This window comes from Solea senegalensis, linkage group LG19 (genome assembly GCF_019176455.1).
Source record: "Solea senegalensis isolate Sse05_10M linkage group LG19, IFAPA_SoseM_1, whole genome shotgun sequence".
Classification (NCBI taxonomy): Eukaryota; Metazoa; Chordata; class Actinopteri; order Pleuronectiformes; family Soleidae; genus Solea; species Solea senegalensis.
The window spans coordinates 5,392,406-5,415,741 of NC_058038.1; the positions used below are offsets into that span (position 1 = coordinate 5,392,406).

The window sequence follows — 23,336 nt, forward strand, 5'->3', positions numbered from 1 at the left end:
TAATATTATTCAATGTTCATAATAGTATAAAGTTATTATAACACTAAATCATATCAGAATAAATCACAATTATTTAACGTAGCTGCTGCTTTTCTGTAAATGAACTCCAGTGCCCTCACACCAGCCGACATTAAAATGATAAACACGGTCAGTAATATTTGTTTTGACATCCAATAATAAAAAATCCAGTCACTCATATTTGTAACTTTTATTTTTTTCTGGCATGTAAAGTACAAATAATTAAACAATTCCATGAAAAAGTCTTCAAGCGTCTTCGGCTGAAATCCCAGTAATAAATATCCTAGACTAAACTGAAAGGTTTTTTTTGTTTTTTTTCTTCTTCGTTTGTTTTAATTTTGACATTGTTCATTTGGTCGTGTTTGGAAGTATGAGATTTTGTGTTTCTTTCCCCCCACCCCGCCGATCAGTGGCGTCAGCAGGGCTGTTTTGATCATTTTCACCTTTTTGATTTGTTCTACCATTCCAGGAAAATGTAAGAAAAACATCACTAAGTTACTGCGTCCCCTCTTCTAAATAAATAGACACAAAATACAGTTGGTTGAGAAACAGAAGGACCACTCGCCCCTTTACTACCCTAGAGACTCCCAAGAAAACCTTCCTGCAGCTTCTTTTTTCCCTTCTGAGCTCTGTTATGCTTTGCCAGAGCTCTTGGCCGGGTTTCCGAATCACATCTTTTGTTTCAGGAGCTCAAATTGATATCGATTTTGGATGCAGATGATGTCAGTATCGCGAAGCTTTTACCCTTTTTTTTTTATAACATTTTTTTAAAAACAATTCAACCCATCAGCTTAAACAGGAAAGCATCTTGAGAGCGTTTTCAAACCCGGGACGTCTCCGTCGCTGGCTGAATACACACACGTGTCAGGGGGTTCGCCGAGTGGTTGAAAAAACAAGACTGTGATTAGATTAAATAATTAAAAGATTTTCATTTAACAAGACAAACAGAACACAGGCAGTAAAGGCATAACATCTAGCACACAGCATGTATGTTTATACACTTCAATTAGTTAAATATAGCAGTGCATTCTTTGACTATGGAGAACGTTTCCAAATCGTACTTCTAAAGCTGTTTTTTTCTATTTGTCCCCCTTTTTAAGAAACGGAAATGGTGTAACCACAATTTTGGCAAACTTAAAATCTTTTTTAAACTTGCAAATAGAACGAAATAAACCATAAATATACACAAAAACATACTTTGTACGAGGCAATAATAATAATAATAATCATAATAAATAGTTTTTAAGTTAACAATAAGTTAAAACTACAAGCTTAAAGTCGCCCAAATAATACAAGTTTGTTGGCGCTATTTTGAAATTTTTTCTGTTTAAATTATTTTTATGTTGCAACAAAAGCTACCACAGACTTTTACAAACACAATTGAACACAGTTTGATTGAAAATAAAAAGAGTCTAACTAAGTCTAAAATCTGCATACACTGTAAAAACTGCAACTAATCAAGTAATGGAAGAAAAATTAACAAACTGTACCCAATCAATGCAACCAAACAAAATCTTTGACCCATGTGTGTTCTCTATGGCAACATCAACAACACAAATTACGCTAATTTAACAAGTGAGTCTTGATATGTAAATGAAATCAATAAATTACAGGAAAGTAAAAATGATATCTGAAAGTTGACATGGGCTAAAAACTGATGATATATTAGACAGTATTCCTTTCGAGGTCGTCGAATTTTCGAGGTTGAGTCATCAAATATGCACTTTGTTTGAGCTTGCATGGTCAGAGCACGAATTCGGGGCTGAGGAAGTGATCGTGGAGATTGAATCTAGATCAGAGCTCTCGATGCTTGTTTTGCTTGATTTTCTGAATGAGTCTGCTCATGGTTTCTTTTTCTTTTTTCTTTTTTTTTAAATCTTCTGCTCCTTTCGCTCGTTTCCGCAAACCTTTTCAGTGTGACGTTTAGTTTCTTTTTTTAAAAATATATATCATTTGTTCTCAAGTCAATATATAAAAACAAAGCACATTGCACTTACTGTTCCATAGGAAAGTTTTTTTGTCTTTTTTTTGTATTTTAAATGATTATTGTTGTTGCTCAAGCAGTGTAGTACTGTTTCCTGCCACGGTCCTATGGTATTTCTCTCTCGACTGTACATTAGGTGTAGGTCTTGGTATAGACTGGTGTATGAAAGACGGTCTCGGGTTTGTGGGTGTGGTCTGTGTGGACATGGCTGGGGTAAACAGCTCCCAACGCGGCGGCCTGTTGGCGCGCCCGCGCGGTTCTTCTTCTTCACGTCTATCACCGGTTTCGTCGGAGTTCTCGGTCCTCCTACAAATCGCTCAACCCAAAAACGGCTTGATGAGTCTCGATGCGGTCAGCTGCGTGCGCACAGTATTCTTAAAAGAGTGAAAATGGTTTTCGAGTCCGATTGGTGACGTGTGTGTGAGTAAGTGTGGCGTTAATGGGTTTTAAAGCAGGGGTCTCAAACTCGAATGAGGGTAGATTGAATATCAATATTCCATCGTGGGCCACGCGGTTGGTGTAGTGGTTAGCATGAAGACCCCGGGTTTTTCTGGCGCCTTTCTGCGTGGAGTTTGCAAGTTCTCCCTGTGTGTGTCCCCAAAACTTGCAATATGGAGGCAATTAAGCAAATTGGACACACTCTAGATTGACCGTAGGTGCGAGAGTGAATGATTGGCTGCCCTGTGATGGACTGGTGACCAATCCAGGGTCCAAGTATGTCGCGACGGGGCGCGCACATCCAGTGTACTCCTCGTGCCGGTCATAAATGAGAGGTTGTAATCTCGGCCCAATCAAATATGCAGATTTTAAGGTGATTTTAAGTGGCGGGGCAAGTTTGAGACCTCTGTTCTAAAGGATTAAATCGGTCACAAGACAAAGCAGATGATATAAATGTTGAAGGGGGAATTATGTGATATGGATGCTTATCGATTTTTTGTCACACTGATTTCTGATATGCTGTTTTTGTCTAGAATTACATGTGTGCAAATGCTTGCGGCTGTTTCCGTCGCCGCCGTTTGTTAGTAGGATTTTCTTTCAAATGCAAACTGATATGCGCAACTTAGATATTCAAAAAGTAACGATAACTGAAATCGTAGAGGGTCCGTGTTCAATAAATAACATAGATTTGTACAGCAAATACTCAGGGAATAATATAGATCGTCTTAATTATTATCCTTCTTGCTACTGACTTGCAAAGCAATTCTTTGGCAAAAATCCAATCTATCTCTCCGCTAAACAAAATCATGCTCAATGTTCACGTTAAACTGTTTGAGTGGTCTACGCTCAGGATTTTTAATTGTGTTTTCTTAATTTGGGTGTTTTTCAGCTGGACTACGAGCTGCTTCTGTCAAAGAACTTCACTTCACACTGTACACGATATCAGGACTAGAGGTGTCACTCAGAAGTATAGATGTACCCTTAACTCTTTAATTCTATTTTCTTTTTCTTTTTTTTACACCAAATTTGTTCTAGTTCCATGTGTTTCACTTGTTTTGGATGTGGTTGAATGGTTAGGTTTCGTATGAGATACAATGTTCCTTCGCCCCGTCCCGAAATCCCCACCCAAACACCGCATGCTTGTTTTCCCCCTTGCTCTGGAAAGATTCAGAGGGTTCAAAATAAAGCCATGCGATGTCCCAATTTTTCCAAGCTTAAGAATCTGTAAAAATTCAGCACAAGGTCTTGTTCTTTTGTATGTATAAAAATAGATTTATCTCTAATGTAATCCTTTCAAAGAGATCGTCCTCTTTGGCTAACACAGCGTCATTTAGAAAAAGCAAAAGCAAAATGTCTTGAATATAGTTGACCCTATTTAATCTATTTGTCTATGTGCAGACGTCTTGATCGTGAAAGACGGCTCTCTCTCTCTCTCTCTCTCTCTCGCTCTCCAAGTCTGGTCTTCAACAGACATTTCAACTTGACGGGATGGCCTTAAACGTTTCATCAGGGTGCCATAAATCATTCTCCGCGCACATATTTTGAGAACTGCTATTCTCGTGGTAGCGCCAAACAGCTCTGAAGCAAATAAACGTAATTGTGACACTTATTCGCGGTCGTCTTTTGAGAGGGCACCAAGCTTTCAAAGCGGATAGAGAGGGGGGGGGGCTTTAAATAAAACTGAGGGAGAAGCTGGAGGAACCCGGTAATCTGTCTCCTCAAAGGTTTCCGTGATAATTCGAACGTCGCCACACATCGTTGCTCACACGTGTGACTCCACGCTGAGCCCATCGGGGACCGCAGTCCCCGTTTTTATCCGCTCTGTGCGTTACTGTTACACGAGAGCTGACGTATTCTGCTGAAATGCAAAACTTTGACCTCATTTACTGAGCGCGCTTGTACGTGTGCACTCGACTGAAGAATAATACCGGTGCTCTTGGGTTTTTGCTCATCTGTGCAAACCTGTCTAGACCATTGCTCGGTCCATGGGTGGGTTGTTCGACTTTTTTTGATCTTAATGACTGAATCTCCTGTTTCCATCTGCTCAAATCTTTCCTTCTTCTTTTTTTTTTTTTTTGAAGCGCAGTTACATTCAAATTCAAAGCAGCCCAGTGAGAACAACTCATACGTCTTGCTTTGCGTTATGTATTGATGTCGTCGCGTCAGTTAAAGGGATCTCTCACCGAATCATGGCCGACAAAGCCGTGCAAAGGAAAATGGCGCATGGACGAGGTTACAGTAAAGGTGCAATATTTGTTTTTGTATTTTTTTTAAACGATGCAAAAAGTGAAAGGACACCGGTATTTTCCCTGTAACGTGGCTGTGTTGTGGTGAAACCGTTTGCCTCTCGAGTTCGTCGCTCTCTTGCCCACGAGAGAATCGCTAATGAACACCGTCGCCATGCGAGTACATACTGCCTTTGTTCACCGACAGTCTGCCTGTGTTGAGTCCGTCTTGAGAATATCCTTTGTGTGTGTGTGTGTGTCTGTGGACTAAACGCGTGTATTTTCTAGTTACTCAACTGTGTTTTCTGTGATACGCAAGTGACGATTGTGTGAGACTGTGAGGGAGAGCGTGATTCTCATGGCCTTTGGACGACTCTTCTCTGTGACCATATTAATTACTGTTATCCTCAATCAAAGGGGGGTAGAGAAACTGCCTTTTTCTTTTTTCTTTTTTTGAACGCTAGGCACCACCTAATGCAGGTCAGGAAACAGTAGTCAAAGTTTCTAGAAAATGCTTACATACTCGGCTATTATAACCACCTTAAATATTGAATATATAGTTATATTTTTGATAGACGTATATAAGAGAACACTGTTTTTTAATTTCATTTTTCTTTGATCTAAAAAAATCGCTGATTCAAAATGCCCAAGTGTAAAAAAAGTGACGACATCCTCTCCAGCAGGATAGTGGGAGAGATGGTGGGGGGGGTAAGAGTTTGGGTTAAATTGCACATATTCGTTCATTTAAATTATTTTTTTTGATCGCTTTCTTTTGTTCGTCGGTTGTCGTTATTTGCCTGAATTCAATCAAAGCACTCCGTACACATTCTCTGTCACATTCGTTAGACTGTCTTCCTAAATAGATAGCGCTCGCCCCCGACCCAACAAACCGGCTACGTGCCCTCTTCTAATTCAATCCAGGCAAATATATTGGGAAGGACTAGCATGTTGTGTAAAGAGAAAAGAAAAACTCCACTAGTGTGTTTTTGTTTGAAACTCTGACGTGTGTGTGTGTGTGTGTATATATGCTCATGTCTGGATATGTGTGTGATTATCTGTATGTCTGTGTTTGCAATAATATATTATGAATTTGTGTGAGAATGTGTCAGAGAGAGACTCAGTCCAGGCCCATGTAGAGTTGATGGCACAGGGAGCTCAGGTGGCTCCCCCTGCAGGTCAAAGGAGCTGGTGCCAGCGGCCGCGCTCTCTCTCTCCCTCAGGCCTTGTGCTGCTTGCTGGTTTTGAAAGAAACCTGCAGCACGCGATCACCCAGGCGGTAGCCGTTAAGGCTGGCAATGGCCATGGCGGCCTCGTCGTAGTTGGTCATGGTGACGAAGCCAAAGCCCTTACATTTGTTGGTGGTGAAGTCACGGATGACCTTGACGTTGGTGACGGCGCCGAAGGGCCCAAAGAGCTGCCACAGGACGCTCTCGTCCGCCTCGGGGGACAGGTTGTACACAAAGATGCACCAGCCGGCGCCGGTGGGACCGGTGAGGTTGACCCCGGCCAGGCTGGTCATGCTGTCGATGGTGATGGGCGAGAATCTGGGGAAGAGAGCAGGAGAACTACCATGGGTGTCATTCTGAAGTTCAACACAGCAGTCACTGCTCTACACAATGTCTCTTATGGGCGTTTGTTCTGTTAGAATTGATAAAAGCTTGTAGCTGGGTATGGAGTCGAGGGACTCCAACTCCTTCCTCTGTGCTGCACAGTAAGTAGATAAATATGTGGGCCCGGCTGTGGCTCCAAACTACCTGTTACCATACAAATGACACTGAATGCCCTGAGACACAGACAAAAAAAAAGAAAAGAAAAGGAAAAGGAAAACCACCCCCACAATCTGCGTGTTTTTTGTCTGCTGACCAAAGCCTCTGGAAGAATTAAAACCACATGAATCACAATGTTCAACAGAAATCACAGTATCGAAACGAAACACAGAAACCTAGAGAGGGATGAAAAGCAAATCAGGAATCAAATCATACGAAAAACTGGAGCAAACAGAGAAGACGCAAAAACGGAATCTGGTATGTCCATGCTGGTGAAAAAAAGGGGACATTAAAGCAACTGAAACTGAATGTTAGTTCATAAATAAATACATACATAAATTACTTCTATTAAGTAAAACAAACGGAACGAAAATGTTAAACAAAGCCATGCCAGAATACCCTGCTGCTAAGGAGGCTGCATCATTGCTTATTGCAGTTCCATATAGGCTTTGGTTGTCTGGGCTGCGTCTGTGACGTGGTTAAAATGGGCAGTGGACGTTAAGAATTATGGCCATTATCTAATTTTCCAGGTGAAGTCAGCAGGCGGTATTCCGGGGCACTTTGTTTGAGGGTTTTATTTTGGCATGGATGCTTTTGAGAAGTACACCTTTGGCATTTACCTCTTGACTCCGTAGCTGGCGTTTAGTAAATTGTCGAGTCTGCAACGCAAGAGGGAGAATGAAGGGGATGCAGAAGTTAGTTATGAGCTCGACAGGGAAGTGGGGGCTGTCAGTTAACATGTAGCTCCTTCACCAGCTGGCCTCCAGAGGGCATCCTTCACTGCATTGCAGTCCCTCCCCCAAAAACAAAAACACCCACCCACCAACCCTCTCAATCTGATGGCTTGTCAAATCATCCTGTGATATACTGAATTTCGTGTTGTCGAGGCTTAAAGGTTCCCCTTTAATATTTGTCTTACACCCAGTGACCATTCTAACCTACCATTTAAAAATGACTCAAACGTGGACAATCCCGTCATGCGTCTAAGTCGTACGTGGCACTGTGTAATCCTTCTGAAATCAAAATGTCTTTTATCCTTGTAAATAATTCTTGATAAAATCTGGTCTCTTACATTGGTTTTGAGCTGTTATTTGGATCTGGTCCCTTTCCGAGTGAAGGGATCACGCTGCAGTTTAAGAGAAAGTCAGAGAGAGAGAGTGAGAAGGAGGAGGACAATGACACACGGCCATTCCCTCCTTTACTGTGACAATATTTAATCAAAGGAACACTTTATGTTAATGAACGTAACATAATAATAATATGGTTTGTTTTTGGACTGTTTTGAATTAGAGCACCACATTTGCTGTTTGTTGGTTTGTGCGACTTCGTCTGCTGAGCTGTTCTTGAATATTTACTACTAGCTCTTCACTTGAGGCTGGATTATTATGAGAAAAAAGCTTTTAAAGACTCAGTCGCGATAGTCAGGTAACAATGAAACAACAAAAGGCTGGCACACTCAACACTCACTGCAGTTTTTAAATTTGAAGGGCACAGTAATTTAACCTGCGACTGGGTCTTGAAACAGTATTCTTGCACAGACTAACGGGTTCGGGTTAGTGACGGACACTCTCGGCGCGGTCCATTAAAGGTTCAGTACCTGAAACGCTGAGTCTGGTGGTGCAGGGGCCCCGTGTAGCGGCGCGCAGCAGTCTGGTACAGCTGAGTCAGTAAGGCCTGGCCCGTCTTCTGGCTGGGGTTGTTTGCGAACTTGACAGTGATTGGCTCGGCGGCGCCCAGAGGCTTCTGTCCGTTCAGACCTTTGATGGCCTCCTCCGCCTCGTTGCGCTTGTCAAACCGGATGAAGCCCACTCCTCGTGATATGCCTGCTCCGATTGACAAGAACAGACCAATGTTACTACCTTGGCATCACTGGGTTGAGCTGAGCTGAGGCGAGTTCGTCCTGTTCTAACGAGTGTCGGCTGGAGGAGTGAATTAAGGCTATACCTGTAACCTGGTCCACTAGGATGCGGGATGTGATGATGCGGCCGTATTGGGAGAACAGCTGCTCCATGTCTTTCTGGCTCATGGTCTTGGGGAGTCCACTTACATAAAGGTTGGCGTCACGAATGGACGCTGAGCTTGGTCGAGCGTAAGATACCTAAAACACAAATAAAACAAATGCTTTGTTCATTTCGTTGATGTTCGTATGCCTCGGTTTGACCTTTGTGACGTTTGAAGTTGAAAACAGACTCTGTGAGGCAAAACTATCAGACCAGATCTATCAGATCTACTTTTGTTGCTCCGTGGACAAAACAAAACATCTGAGAACGTCGTCATGTCGAGGTTTAGGAAACTCTGATCAACATTTTACCACACGAGTACTCGATTGTGATAATAACGGCGGGTTGCAGCCCTAGTGTGAGAAATAGAAAAGACCAAAAAACAAATAATTCAAGTGAAGAAAGACCAGGTCTAAGAAGCCGGAGTTCGACTTCTACCGATTCCTCCGTATTCACCCACAAAATGACACAAACCAAACTCTCCTCTCTCTCCTCTCTCTCTCTCTCTCTCTCCCCTCTCTCTCTCCTCTCTCTCTCTCTCTGTGTGCTATCTGTGGATTTAATCAGTGTGTTTAAGCTCACACTAAGCTGCAATGACGCTGTCACTGTTACTCAGACTGATAGTGATCATCAGCGTTGGTTTTAGTCTGTACAATCTTCCTTGAATTCACCAGTGACTTAATTAGTCCATTTTTTTTTGGGGTAAGTCTGTGTTTATCTCTCTTGCGGTTTTCTTTCAAAAAGATTTTGTCTCCAGTTTTAGTGCCAAGGAATAACTGAGTGATCGTAAAAGCCGTGCACATGTTCTTGTTATTGTGTTCACGGGAGCATGTGAACACGTGTGTGTGTGTGTGTGGGGTGGATAGATAGTGCAGTTGGGTGCGTTCATTGTTGTGCGTGCTGTGTTTGCGTGTGATGGAGACACAGAGCGAGAGTGTTGTGTGAGTGAGATAGGCCGAGCTGCCCTCCCCATCCTGCCTCCCTCCTTTGTCTCCGTCTCTCGGGAGAAAACGGCTCCACTGGCAAAACAGCAAACAATGTGAGTGCATCACAAGACTCCTCCAGCACTTCTGTGCGCACCACCACGACGCTTACAGTGCATAGTCACATATTCATTTTTTGTGCGCGTGAACAAAGGCGGCCGTGTCACTACGACGGCATATCCTCTTTCAGACGAATACAGGTGTTGTGATTTTGCACCAGTGTCTTTGTGTCCACAGACGGACAGACAGACAGACTGTGTGAAGCAGGAGGGATGGTGTGCTGCAGTGATTAGGGTGTTCTGGCCGAGTCAGAGGGGAGTTGCTGTGTTCGGGGAGCAGAGGCTGCCCTATAATTAACCCTCTCCCTGTCGCTCCCACAGTACAGATGGTGCCTGAAGCCCATATGGCCTCTAATCCTGTCATTGGCATTCTGTTCTCCGAGCAACCCCCCACCCATCTACTGTTGACCCCCCACCACCCCACACACTCCCTCCTTCACAGCCTTACATCCTGTCTCTGTTGAAGCGTCTGGCAAAATCAAAATCAGGAAGATAAAACTGTGGTCTTGGCTTCAGGAGTTATTTTTAAATGTTGTTAAGTTAATTATAGACAGAGAGATCTGTGTATAGAAACGTGTATAAGTATAATTCCACCTCTCTTCTCCCTCCCGCTCTCTAATTTTAATTAATTTTACTTCTTAATCTTGTCACTCTACAGCTCTGTCATTTCAGAATCACTCACAAGAACAGCTGAATCTTTCGCAGAAGAAATTTCCCTGAGATATTAAACATCTACGATTAAATTAAGTTCACTTTGAATGTGAATCTGGCTGTAAATCCCACTGATATGATGCATATTTTGATATTTTGATGCATCTATTGACGTCTGATGAATATCAGTTACGTCAGTAATGGTAGACCATTTTGAAAATCAATGAATACATTTGCGTTTGTTTTTTTTTACCTATAATAAAAAGGAGCTCTGGGATTTTTCTCCATGTAACAAAGAAATCCAAATAAAAACTGATCGAAAATAACCCTTAGTTGCAGCTCTTACTGTTAATTGTTATTTTGTTTCCTGGAGTTTCCTGGAATAGCCCAAGAATCGTTTGTAAAAGACTTTTCCTGATTAAATAAAGGTTATAATAATATAATAATATGGTTACTAGTATGAGTCACTATTGTGTACAATTCATTTTGAGTATTTGTGGGTTAGGGTCAGTATTTTGTCTGCGTCCAGCTCGTCTCGTTTGATGAGTCATAAGTCAAATCTACCGTCCAGCTGTTGTTAGCAAACACCTGCTCCGATTTCTCCGTCCTGCAGTTTTTTCTCTGTCCATCTTTGATCTTCTTTGATCAGGTCTGGGGGTGAGAGAGGAGGAATCAGCCTCCTCCTCCTCTTCTTCTACTTTCCCCTCTCATCTGATTCCGGGACAAAGAACCCCCTAATTAGCCTCGATCGGAGGCAGATGGGGTAACCTGGACTGACCCTCGTGTGCCGCAGCCAGGCTCCCTAATTACATTTCCATCACAATAACCTCTGCGTGCCGCCCGCCCCTTGCTTTCTGACCTCCACTCTCTCCTTCTCCTTTCACCCTTTTCTTTCCCTTCTCGCTGCCTTTGTTCTAGCCACCTTCTGCCTCCTCCTGCCCCTCCTCCCCTCCCTCTGCCACGTCTGTCACCACCTCCCTCCCCACCCTTGACAAAATCACCACTTCCTTTTCTTTTTTGTCAAACACGCCGCAGTCGAGAAGCAGGAGAAATAAAGAAACCAAGAGTGCTCACCTTGATTGTTTTAGTCTGTAGTTTGAGACCGTTGAGTGTGTTGATGGCCTTGTCCGCATCATTTGGATCCACATAGTTTACAAACCCGTATCCCAAACTCTGACCTGGAGAAACAAGGAAGTGGGAACAGTTTTGCTGAGCATTTATTTCAAGCAAAGACATCAAATATTGAACGGGAATATTCGTCAAATAATCTAAACTCTAGCACATGAGAGATGGACGTGTTGAGCTAACGAGATGCATTCAAGGACCCCGATAAATCGTCATTTCTGTGGGATCTACTGCCTGTTGACCTTAGAGGAGGAGCCTCAAGGTGCATTCAAGTAACCTCTTCAACCTTAAATGACTGAAGCTGCTGCTACTTTGTGGTTTTATTATAATTTCAAATATTCACATTAACTTTTCATTCTATTACAAACCCCAGTTGGACAGACTAATGATGTGGACAAAGTCTCGTACCTGTTATCTTGTCTCGCACCAGTTTGCAGGACTCGATCTCGCCGATGCTGCCGAACAAGCTCTTGAACTCCTCCTGGGTCATGTTCTGCGGCAGGTAGTTGACGATCAGGTTGGTCTTGCTGTCGTCCGTGGAGCCGTTGGTGCTGATGACTGGACCGTTTGGCATACTGGTTCCGCTGGGACCGTTGGACACCTGGGTTTCCATGGTGCTGATTATCTGCTGAGGAAGAGGGAGGACTTAGATCCAGAATTCCCGAGAGCACGGGCAGCGTTGTGATATAAATATCTGCTGTTTAACTTTTACTACAACACACAGACAAATGAGATGTATGGTGCACAGGCTGTCCACTCTGTCACTGTCTGAGGCAAAGGTTAGGAATCAGCACTGCTGAAATGGAGATGGATTCAGGGTCTAATTTGTCTCCCCCCCCCCATTTTTGCCCTATCTCTCGCTCCCTGCCGCTGGTCCTGCAGATGTCACAGTCCCTTTTTTTTTTCCTTCCTCCCCCCCTCCCCCAACTCTCTTCCAGGGTCAAACACCATTACATCATTACACGGGGATGGATAGTAGCCCTGGTGGTATGTGAGGCGGGGGGGAGGAGAAGAAGGGGGAGAGAGGGTTGATGGGGGGAGTTAAGTGTGGCTGGGCTTTGACGTGACGGACAAAGAGCGAGAGTGGCAGTGGTTAAAAGGATTTGGTTCTGCAATAAACAAAGATCATCACAATGATGGGAAGGCAATTTTGGGGGATTACACGTTTGTACTCCTGGTCTTGGTATGGTTTCTCTTTGTGGTCAAGTGACCTTTATTTCTGTAAAAGTGGAGTAAGACAGACTGTGGTTCCACCAGGGATTCTGAAGGAACATCTGTTTGGTCAGAGGGAAGAAAAAGAAGCAACTTCCTGCTCCAGTTTCTTTCCCCCTCTAATTCATCATTATCTTGTCTCTGAATCTGTTTTTGCTCCAAGTGGAGGACACAGAAATGAAGTTAAACGGGTCGTGAGGTCAATGCTGCACTGATTGTCTCCTGCTCTTTGAACATCTCTGGAATATAAAGTGTCTCTGTCTCTATCCTACTTTATGATGCACGCGTTGAATCAGGTTTCCATGTCAAATATTTGACGTAATCATCTACATTTGCAGCTCGCTTCTGTCGCGTCTGTGCTGCATTTTCAGTTCCCCACCAGCCGTTTAAGTGTCTTAATGTGCACTTGTTGGGACAAAGTGACAATTACTGTGTCAGTTAGTGGGTTTGAGCTGTAGCACATCACCAATAGTGTGTCAATAGTGCTGAATGAGTCTTATCTACGCTCTCAGGACTTTAATGTTGTACAAGGCAAAAAAAAAAAAAATAGGGAAAGAAATTGACTTAATGAATGAGTCATATAAGAATTATTTCTAAATTTGTATTCACGGAATCCCCTATTTTGGTGGAGACTGGGTCACTTATTGGATTGTGTTGAGTAAAAACATGCCTGTTGTGGTAAAGTAGAATGACACGATTTTCTACTGTTGTTCTCTTGCATCACCAGAAATCCGTGCTGCTCTTCACGAACGGAGCCGTCTAACCTGCCTTGTCGTCGCCACACCCCCCAACCCCCCCAACCCCCCTCCGTCTCTGTAACCTGCTGTTTCGCTTTGAGCCTCACCTCGACTCTCGTTGCCCAGGTAACAGCCCCTCAAAGACGTGCATTGTTTCTTTGAGCTCAGTGTGTGTGTTTGTCTCGCTCTGTATTTCCCTCCGTGTGATAACAACAACAACAATAATAACAATAATAATAATAATAACAACAGAGATAGACGCAAACATTTACACACACACACACACACGACATGATGTGGAATCACAGTCCTTGTTGTGCGTGAAGTGTTTGACCACAGCTAAAACGCCTCGTGTTTTTTTATGACCTCGAGAATATTGTGCTATTGTGATGTGATGTGATGCGTCCGAACGTGGCCCGAATATGACAAAAAGCATTCTGAGTGAAAATAATAACCTAACGTAGCACAGCAACGACAACGGAACACGCTTTGCTTCCCCAGCGAAGAACAAATGTGAAGTTACATAATTCACCGAGTAAATGAGAACGGCTGACACAAGCAGCGACGCGCAGGTATTTTATGACGCACGTCAAACAACAGAAACGGAATGAAGTTGTCGTCGAGGTTTGATATGCACTAACCTAATTACTGCGATGTGAATGAGTCGACACAAGCATGAATAATCACAGCTATAGGCTTTAAATCTATAGGAGATCTAAGATTTAAATATTGACCCCAGGGTGACTTTGCATGCAGTTGCACATCATTACCCCCTTCTATGTCAACATATGTCTTCTTAAGTGACTAATAAGACTGAAAATCAGCATTTTTAGTTTCTATTTCAGTGGTTCAGTGAGATACACCCCCACATCCTTCAATATTTAATGCTGTGCTTCAGCATCATCGCCTTCACATGGTTCCAGACTTGCACGCAAACAGAAGCCCCGCCTCCACCACCACGCACCGCCAAGCACATGACCCCCAGACTCGCACGCAAAAGAGAAACAAGAAGAAAGCGAGCGCCCTGCCTCCACTGCCAAGCACATGCAGCCACCTACACTGTACAACACTAATACAATTACAAAAACATCACACGACTCAGTGTTTCTCTGCCTCAGCTTCGTGTTTATAAACACAGCTTCCCCCACGTTCCCTTTCTGCTCCAAATAAGAGGAGCATACGCTCAAAATGTCAGCGCGGTTTTATTCACAACAAAGACGACTGTCACCGGAGCAAAATGTCAACTCAACTCAACGTTACATTATTTCTCTTCACAATGGAAGGTGAAGTTGTTTAAAGTTGTCCAACGCTTCCAGGTGACTTTAACTCGGGGGATAATTTCACTTCAATTCAAAATAGATACACGTTTTTAAATATCGCCTCAGAGATTACACGTTTGCCTGTTGCCACAATAATAACATTTATTTGTGTTACAGTGATGTTTTCTGTTTCTCAGCCACATTTTAGTCTCATTATCAGTTTATAGTCATTCAGATTTATTTTTTTTATCTTCAGAACTTCCATACATGGGATGTTTCTTAGTTTTCCAGTTGCCACAAGAGTTCTTTATTCCAAAAATAATAACATTTATTTAAATAAGAGTGATATTTTCTATTTGTTTGTAGTTATTCGGATTGCTTCTATTCCTCCTTTTTGTAATCTTCAAAACTTACATACATGAGTTAAATTCATTATACGCATAATTATAATTAAGGTAAGAATAGGTAACTATTCAAAATAGTTGCACTTTATTTATTTAAAATAGATTCCACTTAGATATTTTTTAATTTACTATTAGTTTCATGTTTGCCAGTTGCCACAAGACTAATTTATTCAAAATAATATCACATTTGTCTATATATCACAAGAGTGATGTTTTCGCCGTTGCTCAGGCACATTTAGTATCATTTATATCTTCCAAACTTACATACATGAGTTGATTTGATTATAAACATACTTATAATTAAAGTAAGAATAGTCTATGATAATAAGTGGCTTTAAACACAAGTTATTTCATCTTATTTTTGGACAGATATTAAAAAAACCTTGTCTATAAAGATTTTCTTTATGTTATTCTGTTTTTTTTTTTTCGAGATGATGCTTGAATCAAAACAAAACGCTCGTCTCGGAGTGTAAATGAGCCTCCTAAATAACACAGATTACGGGATTATCCCAGACAAAGGGCATTAGGCACACTCTCTCTGCAGCTTAAAGGATCACGGTGGCAGCTGTAAAACAACAGGGCGACAGGAGTCACACACACACACACACACACACACACACAGTCTCCGACTTTAGTTTTTTATAAAATAAATAAAGATAAAGATTTGTAGAAAGGCTGCGTACTAAGGATGATGATGGTGAGGATGAAGATGTGAGAGTGTGAAAGGCTGTGAGCAGCAGCAGCAGCAGCAGCAGGCAGGGCGCTATCCAGCGTGCTGAAAAAGGGAGTGGCTTTCATCCGGTTACACTGTCTCCTCCGTACTAAGGCCACAGTCAACACACAACCGTTCCATCTCATTTGTTATAAGTTATTATTTTTCATGTACAGATTTAAAACCTTTTCATTCAAACATACAATAATTTCATCCTCTTTGACTTATTCATTCATTCATTCATTCATTCATCCTTTCATTTCTGTTTATTTTCCTCTCTCTGACTTGTGAGCTCTGCAGGCATTCATCGTGGAACCTTTTTTTTTTTTGCTGAATAAACGTATTGAAGCGACCAAACAAAAGAGCCACCCGTTCCTCCTCTTCTCTCTCTCTCTCTCTCTATCTCTCTCTCTCTCACACACACACGCTCTCCCTCCCTCTCTCTCTCCATGCCTCTCTCCCCTCTCTCTCTCTGGCAGCACTATGAATATTAATGTAAACAGTGGCGCTTTGTGTTGAGGCCGAGGGCTGCAGGACTCTCTCTCTTTCCTCCCTCTCTCTCTCTCTCTCCGGGAACAATGGCTGTTACAGTTGCCATCTCAAAGCCAAAATAATTAGCATTAAATTAAAGGGTTTAGATAAATAAATGAATGAATGAGTGGATGAATGGAGGAAAAACATAGATTTTGTCATGTAGAAAATAGTAAATCAAGCGTTTTTTGGAGTCAAACCGCACAGGGAATTTGAATTATCAAGGAAAAAAATGAAATGAAAATATAGTTTTAGAATATATAACTACACCCTCTCTCTATATAGATATATATGTGCTCCCTTAAAAAGGTTATTGTAAGAAAAGGGGAATTAACAGTTTCATTTCATTTATTTGACTTATTTTGTAGCTGATGGTTACATTTAATGCGTTTGTTTTATTTTTATTTTTCCTTAGTTCTAAAAATAAATAAAGAAAGAATGAATAAATAAAAACCTCAAAAATGACCTTTAAGATTTTAAAAGAAGCACAACACAAAGAGATAATTAATCAAATAAATTCTGGGCTATTTTATTTTATATAGAGAGATTATAAATGAAGGTGTTTGTGATCAATCCCACTGTTTAGCCTGCACGGTTCACAGTGATGGCCTCGCGCTGACTGTCCTTGTCCTTGGATTGTTAAAGGTTATCTGACTCGACGCTTTTATTTGCTTGGCACTGCGGTATTTACAGGAATACATGGAGGACTGCGGACCATGTGGAGCTCCTGTGCGTGTGTGAGGGACAATAGGTGTATAAAGGATGAGCTGCGAGGAGGAAAAAGGAGGAAACTGAAGGTGACGATTTTTCTCCTCAGCAATACTGTGTCTTTTTCTTTTTCTTAAATCTTAAAGTTATTCTTGGTCGTGGGTGACTCACGTCCTTCCACTTTCTCTGGGTTCAATAATTCATGTCGTGCTCCCACTATTCTTAGTCACAGAACAGTCTGTATTTTGTCATCATTTCAGAATTAAATGTGTAGTTTTTTCTTTTTTTTGGGGAGGAGGAGGTGATCTCTTTCAGTCTTTTGTTTTGCAGATTGATTTTTTAAGCACCTGTCTGTGACTCCAGGTTTTTATTATTTATACCCTGGCTTCAATAATTAATTCAAGAATGTGTGTATATTTTTTTTTTTGCTGCTGGTGGAGCAGGTGGAGGAAGCGGCTCCTCCAACAACAAGGCCTCGCTCTGGTCCTCACGGTCCAGCAGAGACACGCCCAGTCCGGCAAACGCTAATGTACCACCACCGCTTCCTTCCTCCCTTCCTCCCTCCCTTCCTCCCTTCCTTCCTCTCCACTTTTCCACCACCGCGCACCGACACGCGCAATGCGCGCACGCATGGCCATCTTGTCGCGCTGGAGTCAAGTCTGGAGGAAAATGGAGACGTGCGCGCGCGCGTGTGTATGCGTGCGTGCGTGCGTGCGCGTGGAGGCCTCCGAGATTTGCAGCTCATTGTTGCTCGAGAACCCCCGAGGAATTCGGACTTTGTCTGATTCTACGCAAACCAATGGATGCGTAATCGTTCCTCCCTCTCCCCCAGAGTGACTCTTTTTCCTTCTTCTTCTCCTCCTCCTCACGCTGTACATATGCTGTATATATATATATGTATATGTATATATGAGCACTTCAGCCTCCAAAGCATCACATATTTGTATCTCCTATAAAGGAAAAGAAAAGAATCCTGACTCCAGCATCCTTGTGCCAAAAGAAACCAAATCTTCCTCCTCATCCTCATCCCCATGTCGCCTTTCCATCACAATAATCCTGCGGAAATTCCTCACATCCTCACTCCTGCACCGTTACAGCAAACATACATATATATGTATAAATTCACGGCTGCGACACTGAGAAGGCTGTGATTGCTATAGAATATGAAGCGTGTGAGTGCTTCGTCTAAAATGGCAGGAGGATGCTTGACTGCAGGCTGAAGGCTGAGCCGGGGCATGGCGCATCACTCAGTATGAGCCTGCTAATGCTGGCCATAAATCACTATAACATGGCACTGCACACTGGACCCACTCACCCTCACACAGACACTCCATGTTTTGGCCGGTAAAGCTCTTTTTTCTATCATATTCCTCTCTACTGAAGGTATTTCAGATGTGACCGGAGCTCTATGACACATGTGTGTGAACAACAGATCCACCACAAAGAGACTGTAGCCGCTGCTGCTGCTGCTGCTGCTGCTGCATCATCACAAACATCTATAAAAGAAAATATGGAGTCATACGTACAGTAACCATTCTTGACGTACAATTCAAGAAAATCTAGGTCCTCCTTTGCACTGGTGTTGAAGCTCGGACGGCGTCTGTGCTCTTCGGCCTTTCTGGATTATTATAATTATTGTAGTTATTACAATAATAATGATAGTACGGCCCTTTGCCTTGGAGTCCCAGTGGAAAAAAAATGTAAAAAAAATAAAAAAAGGAAAAAAAAACAGAGTCTTCTTCAGGGGATCTCAGCCCTGTGGGGTTGTAGGTGTCCTCTACAGGGTGAAAAAAAGGAGGAGAAAAGGGGGCTTTTCTGCTGGATGGCGGCGGTGGTGATGAGGACGATGATGATGAGGGAGAGCGTTCTCTCTCCGAGTGGCGTGGGTGATGGATTCAGAGTGGAGGAGGAGGAAGAAAGGAAAAAAAAGAGAAGCAGTGATCCTCAGCAGGGTGTGTCCAGGGGAGGGAGTTCTGGTTCTGCTGTGTTTTGTGTGTGTAATTCCCTGCTCCTCTCGCAGTCTCCTTCTGTGCCTCTGCTGCAATGTTCTTCTTTTATGCGTCCTCCTGGCTGGCAGAGCACGCTGCTGATTGGCTAATTGTGCAGGGAGGGTACTACATGGCAGCCATTGCAATGCGCTCCTCGCCCATTATCCCCTTCAGGAGAGATCACCAAGAGCCCCCTCCTCCTCCTCCTCCTTTACTCCCTCCCTCTTTTCTCTTTTTCCATCCCTGCCCTTCCATGTCTCCACTCCCTCCTTCTCGCTGCCCTTCCTTTCTTCCTGCCCCCCTCTTCACACACACATACACATGCAGAGCAGAGTGAATAGGGCTCCACCTGCACTTTGAGAACAGATGGGTGCAGCAGAAGACAGTGGACATGTCTCCCCTACAAGCACAGCCCCTTTTCCCTTTTTCCTACGTTGGTTGTTCTCATTTTTTTTTGAAACCACAGCAAACAACTTTGCTTCTCCTCGGGGTCTTTTGTCTTTGAAAATAAAAAGGGCTGGGAACGTAAGACTTTTCTGTGTTTTCACATTCTCTGCTGGAAAATCACAGAATGACAGAATGACACAAAAATATTCAATAATTGGGCTGTGAAAACAAAGCCTCAAATCCATGTAAAGGGACGACTGATTGGCTGATTTCTGGACCTCTCATGTCAGGCAGATGGTGAGCTATAGGGTCAGGTGCAGACATGAGAATAACAAATTAGATGCCCCCACCCCCCGGACTCTTACATACATACATACTTATATATATATATATATCCATTCAGTGGAAAGTTGAGAGAGGTGCTGCTGTAGCTCTCATCAGACTGTATTGAATGATTTCTTTTCCCTTGTCGGGGCGAAGAAATCCCACCCCACCCCTCCTGAAATATGGCCCGCAGTGATTTTTGTCTCACTTTATGACATGCCATACGTATCCTGTTCCTGAGGAGTTCTGCCCGCCTCCTGCTGCTCCCTCCTCTGTCCCTGGCTGTGTGGCGAGTGCTCACTGAGACATGCTGTTTGGGCTCATCTATAATGCATCCCCTGCCCCGGGACATCATGTGTGACAAATGACCTATTTCTGTGCAGACCCCCATAGGGCCTTGACCTGGGGGGGGAGTTTGCGTTGCGTGGTGGGTGGGTGGGTAGTACGTAAATCAGTGTATGTTTATTTTGTGGATGTCTGGAAGGAAGTGCGATGACGAGGGAGATTTCTGCTCTTGTGTCAAATTAAAATCTCTCTCTTTATATATATATATGTATATATACTGTATTTACAGTATACAGTATACAATCCTCTTAAATTTGGACACGACCTCCTGGAAAACCTGTCTGGCTCTGGCCTGAGCCTGGTTTGTCGCCAGTTATCTCAGGCGTGATCCGAGTTCGGTTTGGAATGGTAAAGTCCTTTGCGTTTTGAGAACGGTAGGCTGGGACTGTGGGCTGTGCCTGGGCGTCCACGTAGTGTGACGTCATACCGTCAAGCGCGACACCAAAGGCAACAATTGAGGGCATCCAGCAGCTCGCAAAAAGGTCGAGACATCAAGACGTCAAGTTTGTATGAGAATAAACTGAAGGCACTGACAGTTGTGACCGTACCGCGTGATTTTTATCAGGGACGGAGCGGTTGGGGTCGGTTATTTTGATATTATTATATTAACGCAAAAGATACATCCCTTACCAAACACGATTTAAATGGGGATTTAACCCTAACCTTAGGGTTGAAAGACGACCTGCTCAGCCACTGTTCCACAGAGGTGAAGCAGTTTGTGACTGTCTCACTCACTCAGAATTCACATTAGACATCTCTTCACCTTAATTGGCACCTTTATGGTTCCAATGTGCCGCCTGTGAAGGTGGAGAGATGAGAATGAAGGCCCCGCTCAAAATATACTTCACTAGGTTTCCCATGCTGACAGACAATTGTTTTTCCAGCACATTCCTGGCAGATCAGCTGATAACGTTCCGAGTATCTGGCATCATCATCATCATCATCATGGTAACGAATCCAAATATAGAAAACAGTAAGGAATATTTGATCTTCTCTGTTCACATTAAAACAACGTGAGTCAAAAGGAACTCAACCCTAGGTATTAGGGCTGTCACTTTTCCCAAAAAATGGGTTACAATATTACAAGGTTAGTGCTTTAAGGACTCTTAATGCCTTTCATTCATTTGAACAGCCTAAACAAAGCCTTATCCCTTACCTTAACCTAAACAAAATTCAAATCTTGGCTCTAAACTTAACCAGGTCCTCAAAAAATAAGATTCTGCGATATTAGGATGTTAGATTTTGGTCCCCAAGAGGACTACTGGTCTTCTGTGCTTCTAGGCTGTGCAGTTTGAAATAAAACTAGATTGACATCCCTCCACTCCAATTTGAAAGATATCTTAATTTTGCATTAAAAGCAAGTGACAGCCCTACGACTTACCCTGCTCCGCTCTGCTCTCCCTATCTGACCTTGATGAGTCCTCGGATGTCTCTGGCTCTGAGGACAGATGTGGTGCGAGGGAGGAAACTGCATTATTGACAGTGGTCACCTGCCGTTTGATGGAGATGAAGACGCACTTCAGGACACAGAAATGACTCATCTCCTCAATGTGTACTAACCTTTTGGCGCTTTTCCGTCACACGGTTCTAGCTCTACTCGACTCTCCTCGACTCTACTCGACTCTCCTCGGTTTGGGTACCGGGCGCGACTCCCCGCCCTGTCACTCTACGCCCTCTCTGTCACTGTCCTGCAGTTCTCTCACAGTCAGACTCTGAACACGGGCTCCTGTCTGATATTTTTACATAATTGCCTTACATAAGTAGCGAGCTCGACTCGGAGCTGGGATGATATTAGCGCGGATGAATATTGCATGAGGAAAGCACTCGTTAAGCGTTAATAAGAGGATAGAGATGGAGCCCCACTGTCAGTCTGTCCTAACCCCGCCCCCACCGTTCTGTCAGGCAGTGACTCAACTCAGCCTTTGAGTCAGTTTTGAGGGATGAAAAAGAGTGTGTGTGTGTGTGTGTTTCTGGTGGTGCGCATGAACGTCTGAGAGGAGACGGCAAGATTCGGTCATTAGGTGCTTGTGTTTTTTCCCGGCTTTGTTTGCCGAATAAAAGCGGCTCTTCTGACACAAAGGCGCCCAGGTCTGTCAACTGACTGCAGCTCCACTTACAGTTCACACTTAATGTGAATAAATGGCCTTAATTGTGGCCCCTCATTAGAGCCCTGGTTTGTAGCACGGGCAGCTGAATCCTCCTGTGGGGTAAGAGGGCATTTGAAGCGCCCAATTGCACATTACTGAATCAAAGGATCAAGCATAGGTTTTGCTTAAAAGCCTTTTTGTTATTCCACTGCTTATTTTCTTATTCTTAAGAGCTCCTCTGCTACTTCTGATTAGGGGGCTTTGTTTCGGAGGTCCTTTTCTCTTGGCATATTGTGGAATGTTCCTTTGGTGCCAGAAGGAAGAAACACACAGTTTACCCAAGTTATACCAGGCAAAAACCAGTTCAAACCCAGGCTTAAACTGCTTTTCCTCCAGTGAGAATCTGCAAAATCAGCCCTGGTCGGACCACCCAATGGTACGGTGGGATACTATAGGACTGTGACGTGCTAATATACCAGGGTCCGTAATATGCAACGCGCACTTCAGAAGTATACCACTGGCTTAAGTTCCTGTATCATCTCCAGTGCAGTGCTATGACTCGCATTCATCGTCTAACCGTTAGCCATGAATGTAGGTAGCTCCCAAATATTTCCTAGTGTCATTATTTTAAATAAATGATGAGATTGTTCGACGGAGCAAACAAAGTACATGATAAACAAAATATTAACCCCTCCCCCTGTTTCTGTTGTCTTCCTTCTCCAATTTTGTTTGTGTCGGTTACATCACAGTTCACATCGGGTTTTTATTGGGTTCACCTGGGTTCCCGAATCCCAGATGAACCTGCTAATTACAGCGTGAAAGAGCTCGCACTAAACACCGCCTGCTACATATCTGTGCAATTATCCAAGAAAATGTTTCACACATATTTTTTTATAGATTTTTTCAATTTTGTTTTCCTGAAAGGGGAGTCTCTCTCTCTCTCTCTCCCCCTCTCTCTCTCTCTGTCATGTCTGTATGTGTGCCAGCAGTGTGTGGATTTATCATGATCTCATTATTCCGTTCATCCTTTGCAGGCAACGATACAAAAACCTTGGAAATTGGACATAAAAAAAAACCCATCAGGTCTGAATTCCTCAGCCTCATCTCTGTTATTCTCGTAGTCCTACGTCAAAATAAAAGCCTGTTGCCGATGCCCTGCGGTAAAGTAGTGGCCTCTGAGAGGAAGAGAAGGAGAAAGGAGGAGGGGAGAGAAGGAGGGGAGGCGGAGGGAGAGTGACACTATGACAGTGTATCTGGGGGATGGGTAGGATGATTCAGCCTCGGGTCTGGTTAATTCAGTGGTCCCTCTTCTGGGCCTGGCTCTCGGCGTTTCAGGGTTTTTGTGGCGGCAGCAGTGAAGCAGTTACTGCATTTAGGAATGGATCCAAAATTA

At 43.3% G+C, this 23,336-nt stretch overlaps 1 protein-coding gene across 13 annotated transcripts; it reads right to left on the reverse strand.

Annotated features, from left to right (window-relative positions):
- Window positions 1–328: 328 nt before the first annotated feature.
- elavl3 (ELAV like neuron-specific RNA binding protein 3) lies at window positions 329–18,857 on the reverse strand. Of its 13 annotated transcripts, none has more exons than XM_044050555.1 (8): window positions 18,339–18,857; window positions 11,658–11,877; window positions 11,199–11,302; window positions 8,376–8,529; window positions 8,029–8,254; window positions 7,504–7,557; window positions 7,052–7,090; window positions 329–6,209 (listed from the first exon to the last, which is right to left on the reverse strand). In XM_044050555.1, the coding sequence occupies exons 1-8, from the start codon at window positions 18,345–18,347 to the stop codon at window positions 5,882–5,884; spliced, it is 1,134 nt and encodes a 377-aa protein (XP_043906490.1). In that variant the 5' UTR covers window positions 18,348–18,857; the 3' UTR covers window positions 329–5,881. The 13 variants fall into 13 exon arrangements, with proteins under 13 accessions (XP_043906490.1, XP_043906480.1, XP_043906482.1 ...); XM_044050545.1 differs by having other exon boundaries at window positions 329–6,230; XM_044050547.1 differs by having other exon boundaries at window positions 329–6,230; window positions 8,029–8,257; window positions 18,359–18,856.
- Between the last annotated feature and the right edge of the window lie 4,479 nt (window positions 18,858–23,336).

Bases quoted from the DNA above. Each gene is read 5' to 3' on its own strand.
- elavl3 (XM_044050542.1), bottom strand. The intron at 7,558-8,028 runs GTACTGAACCTT...CTTAAACTGCAG, and splicing joins CACCAGACTCAGCGTTTCAG to CGTGATCCCTTCACTCGGAA. The intron at 6,231-7,051 runs GTAAATGCCAAA...CACCCATGGTAG, and splicing joins GCCAGCTACGGAGTCAAGAG to TTCTCCTGCTCTCTTCCCCA.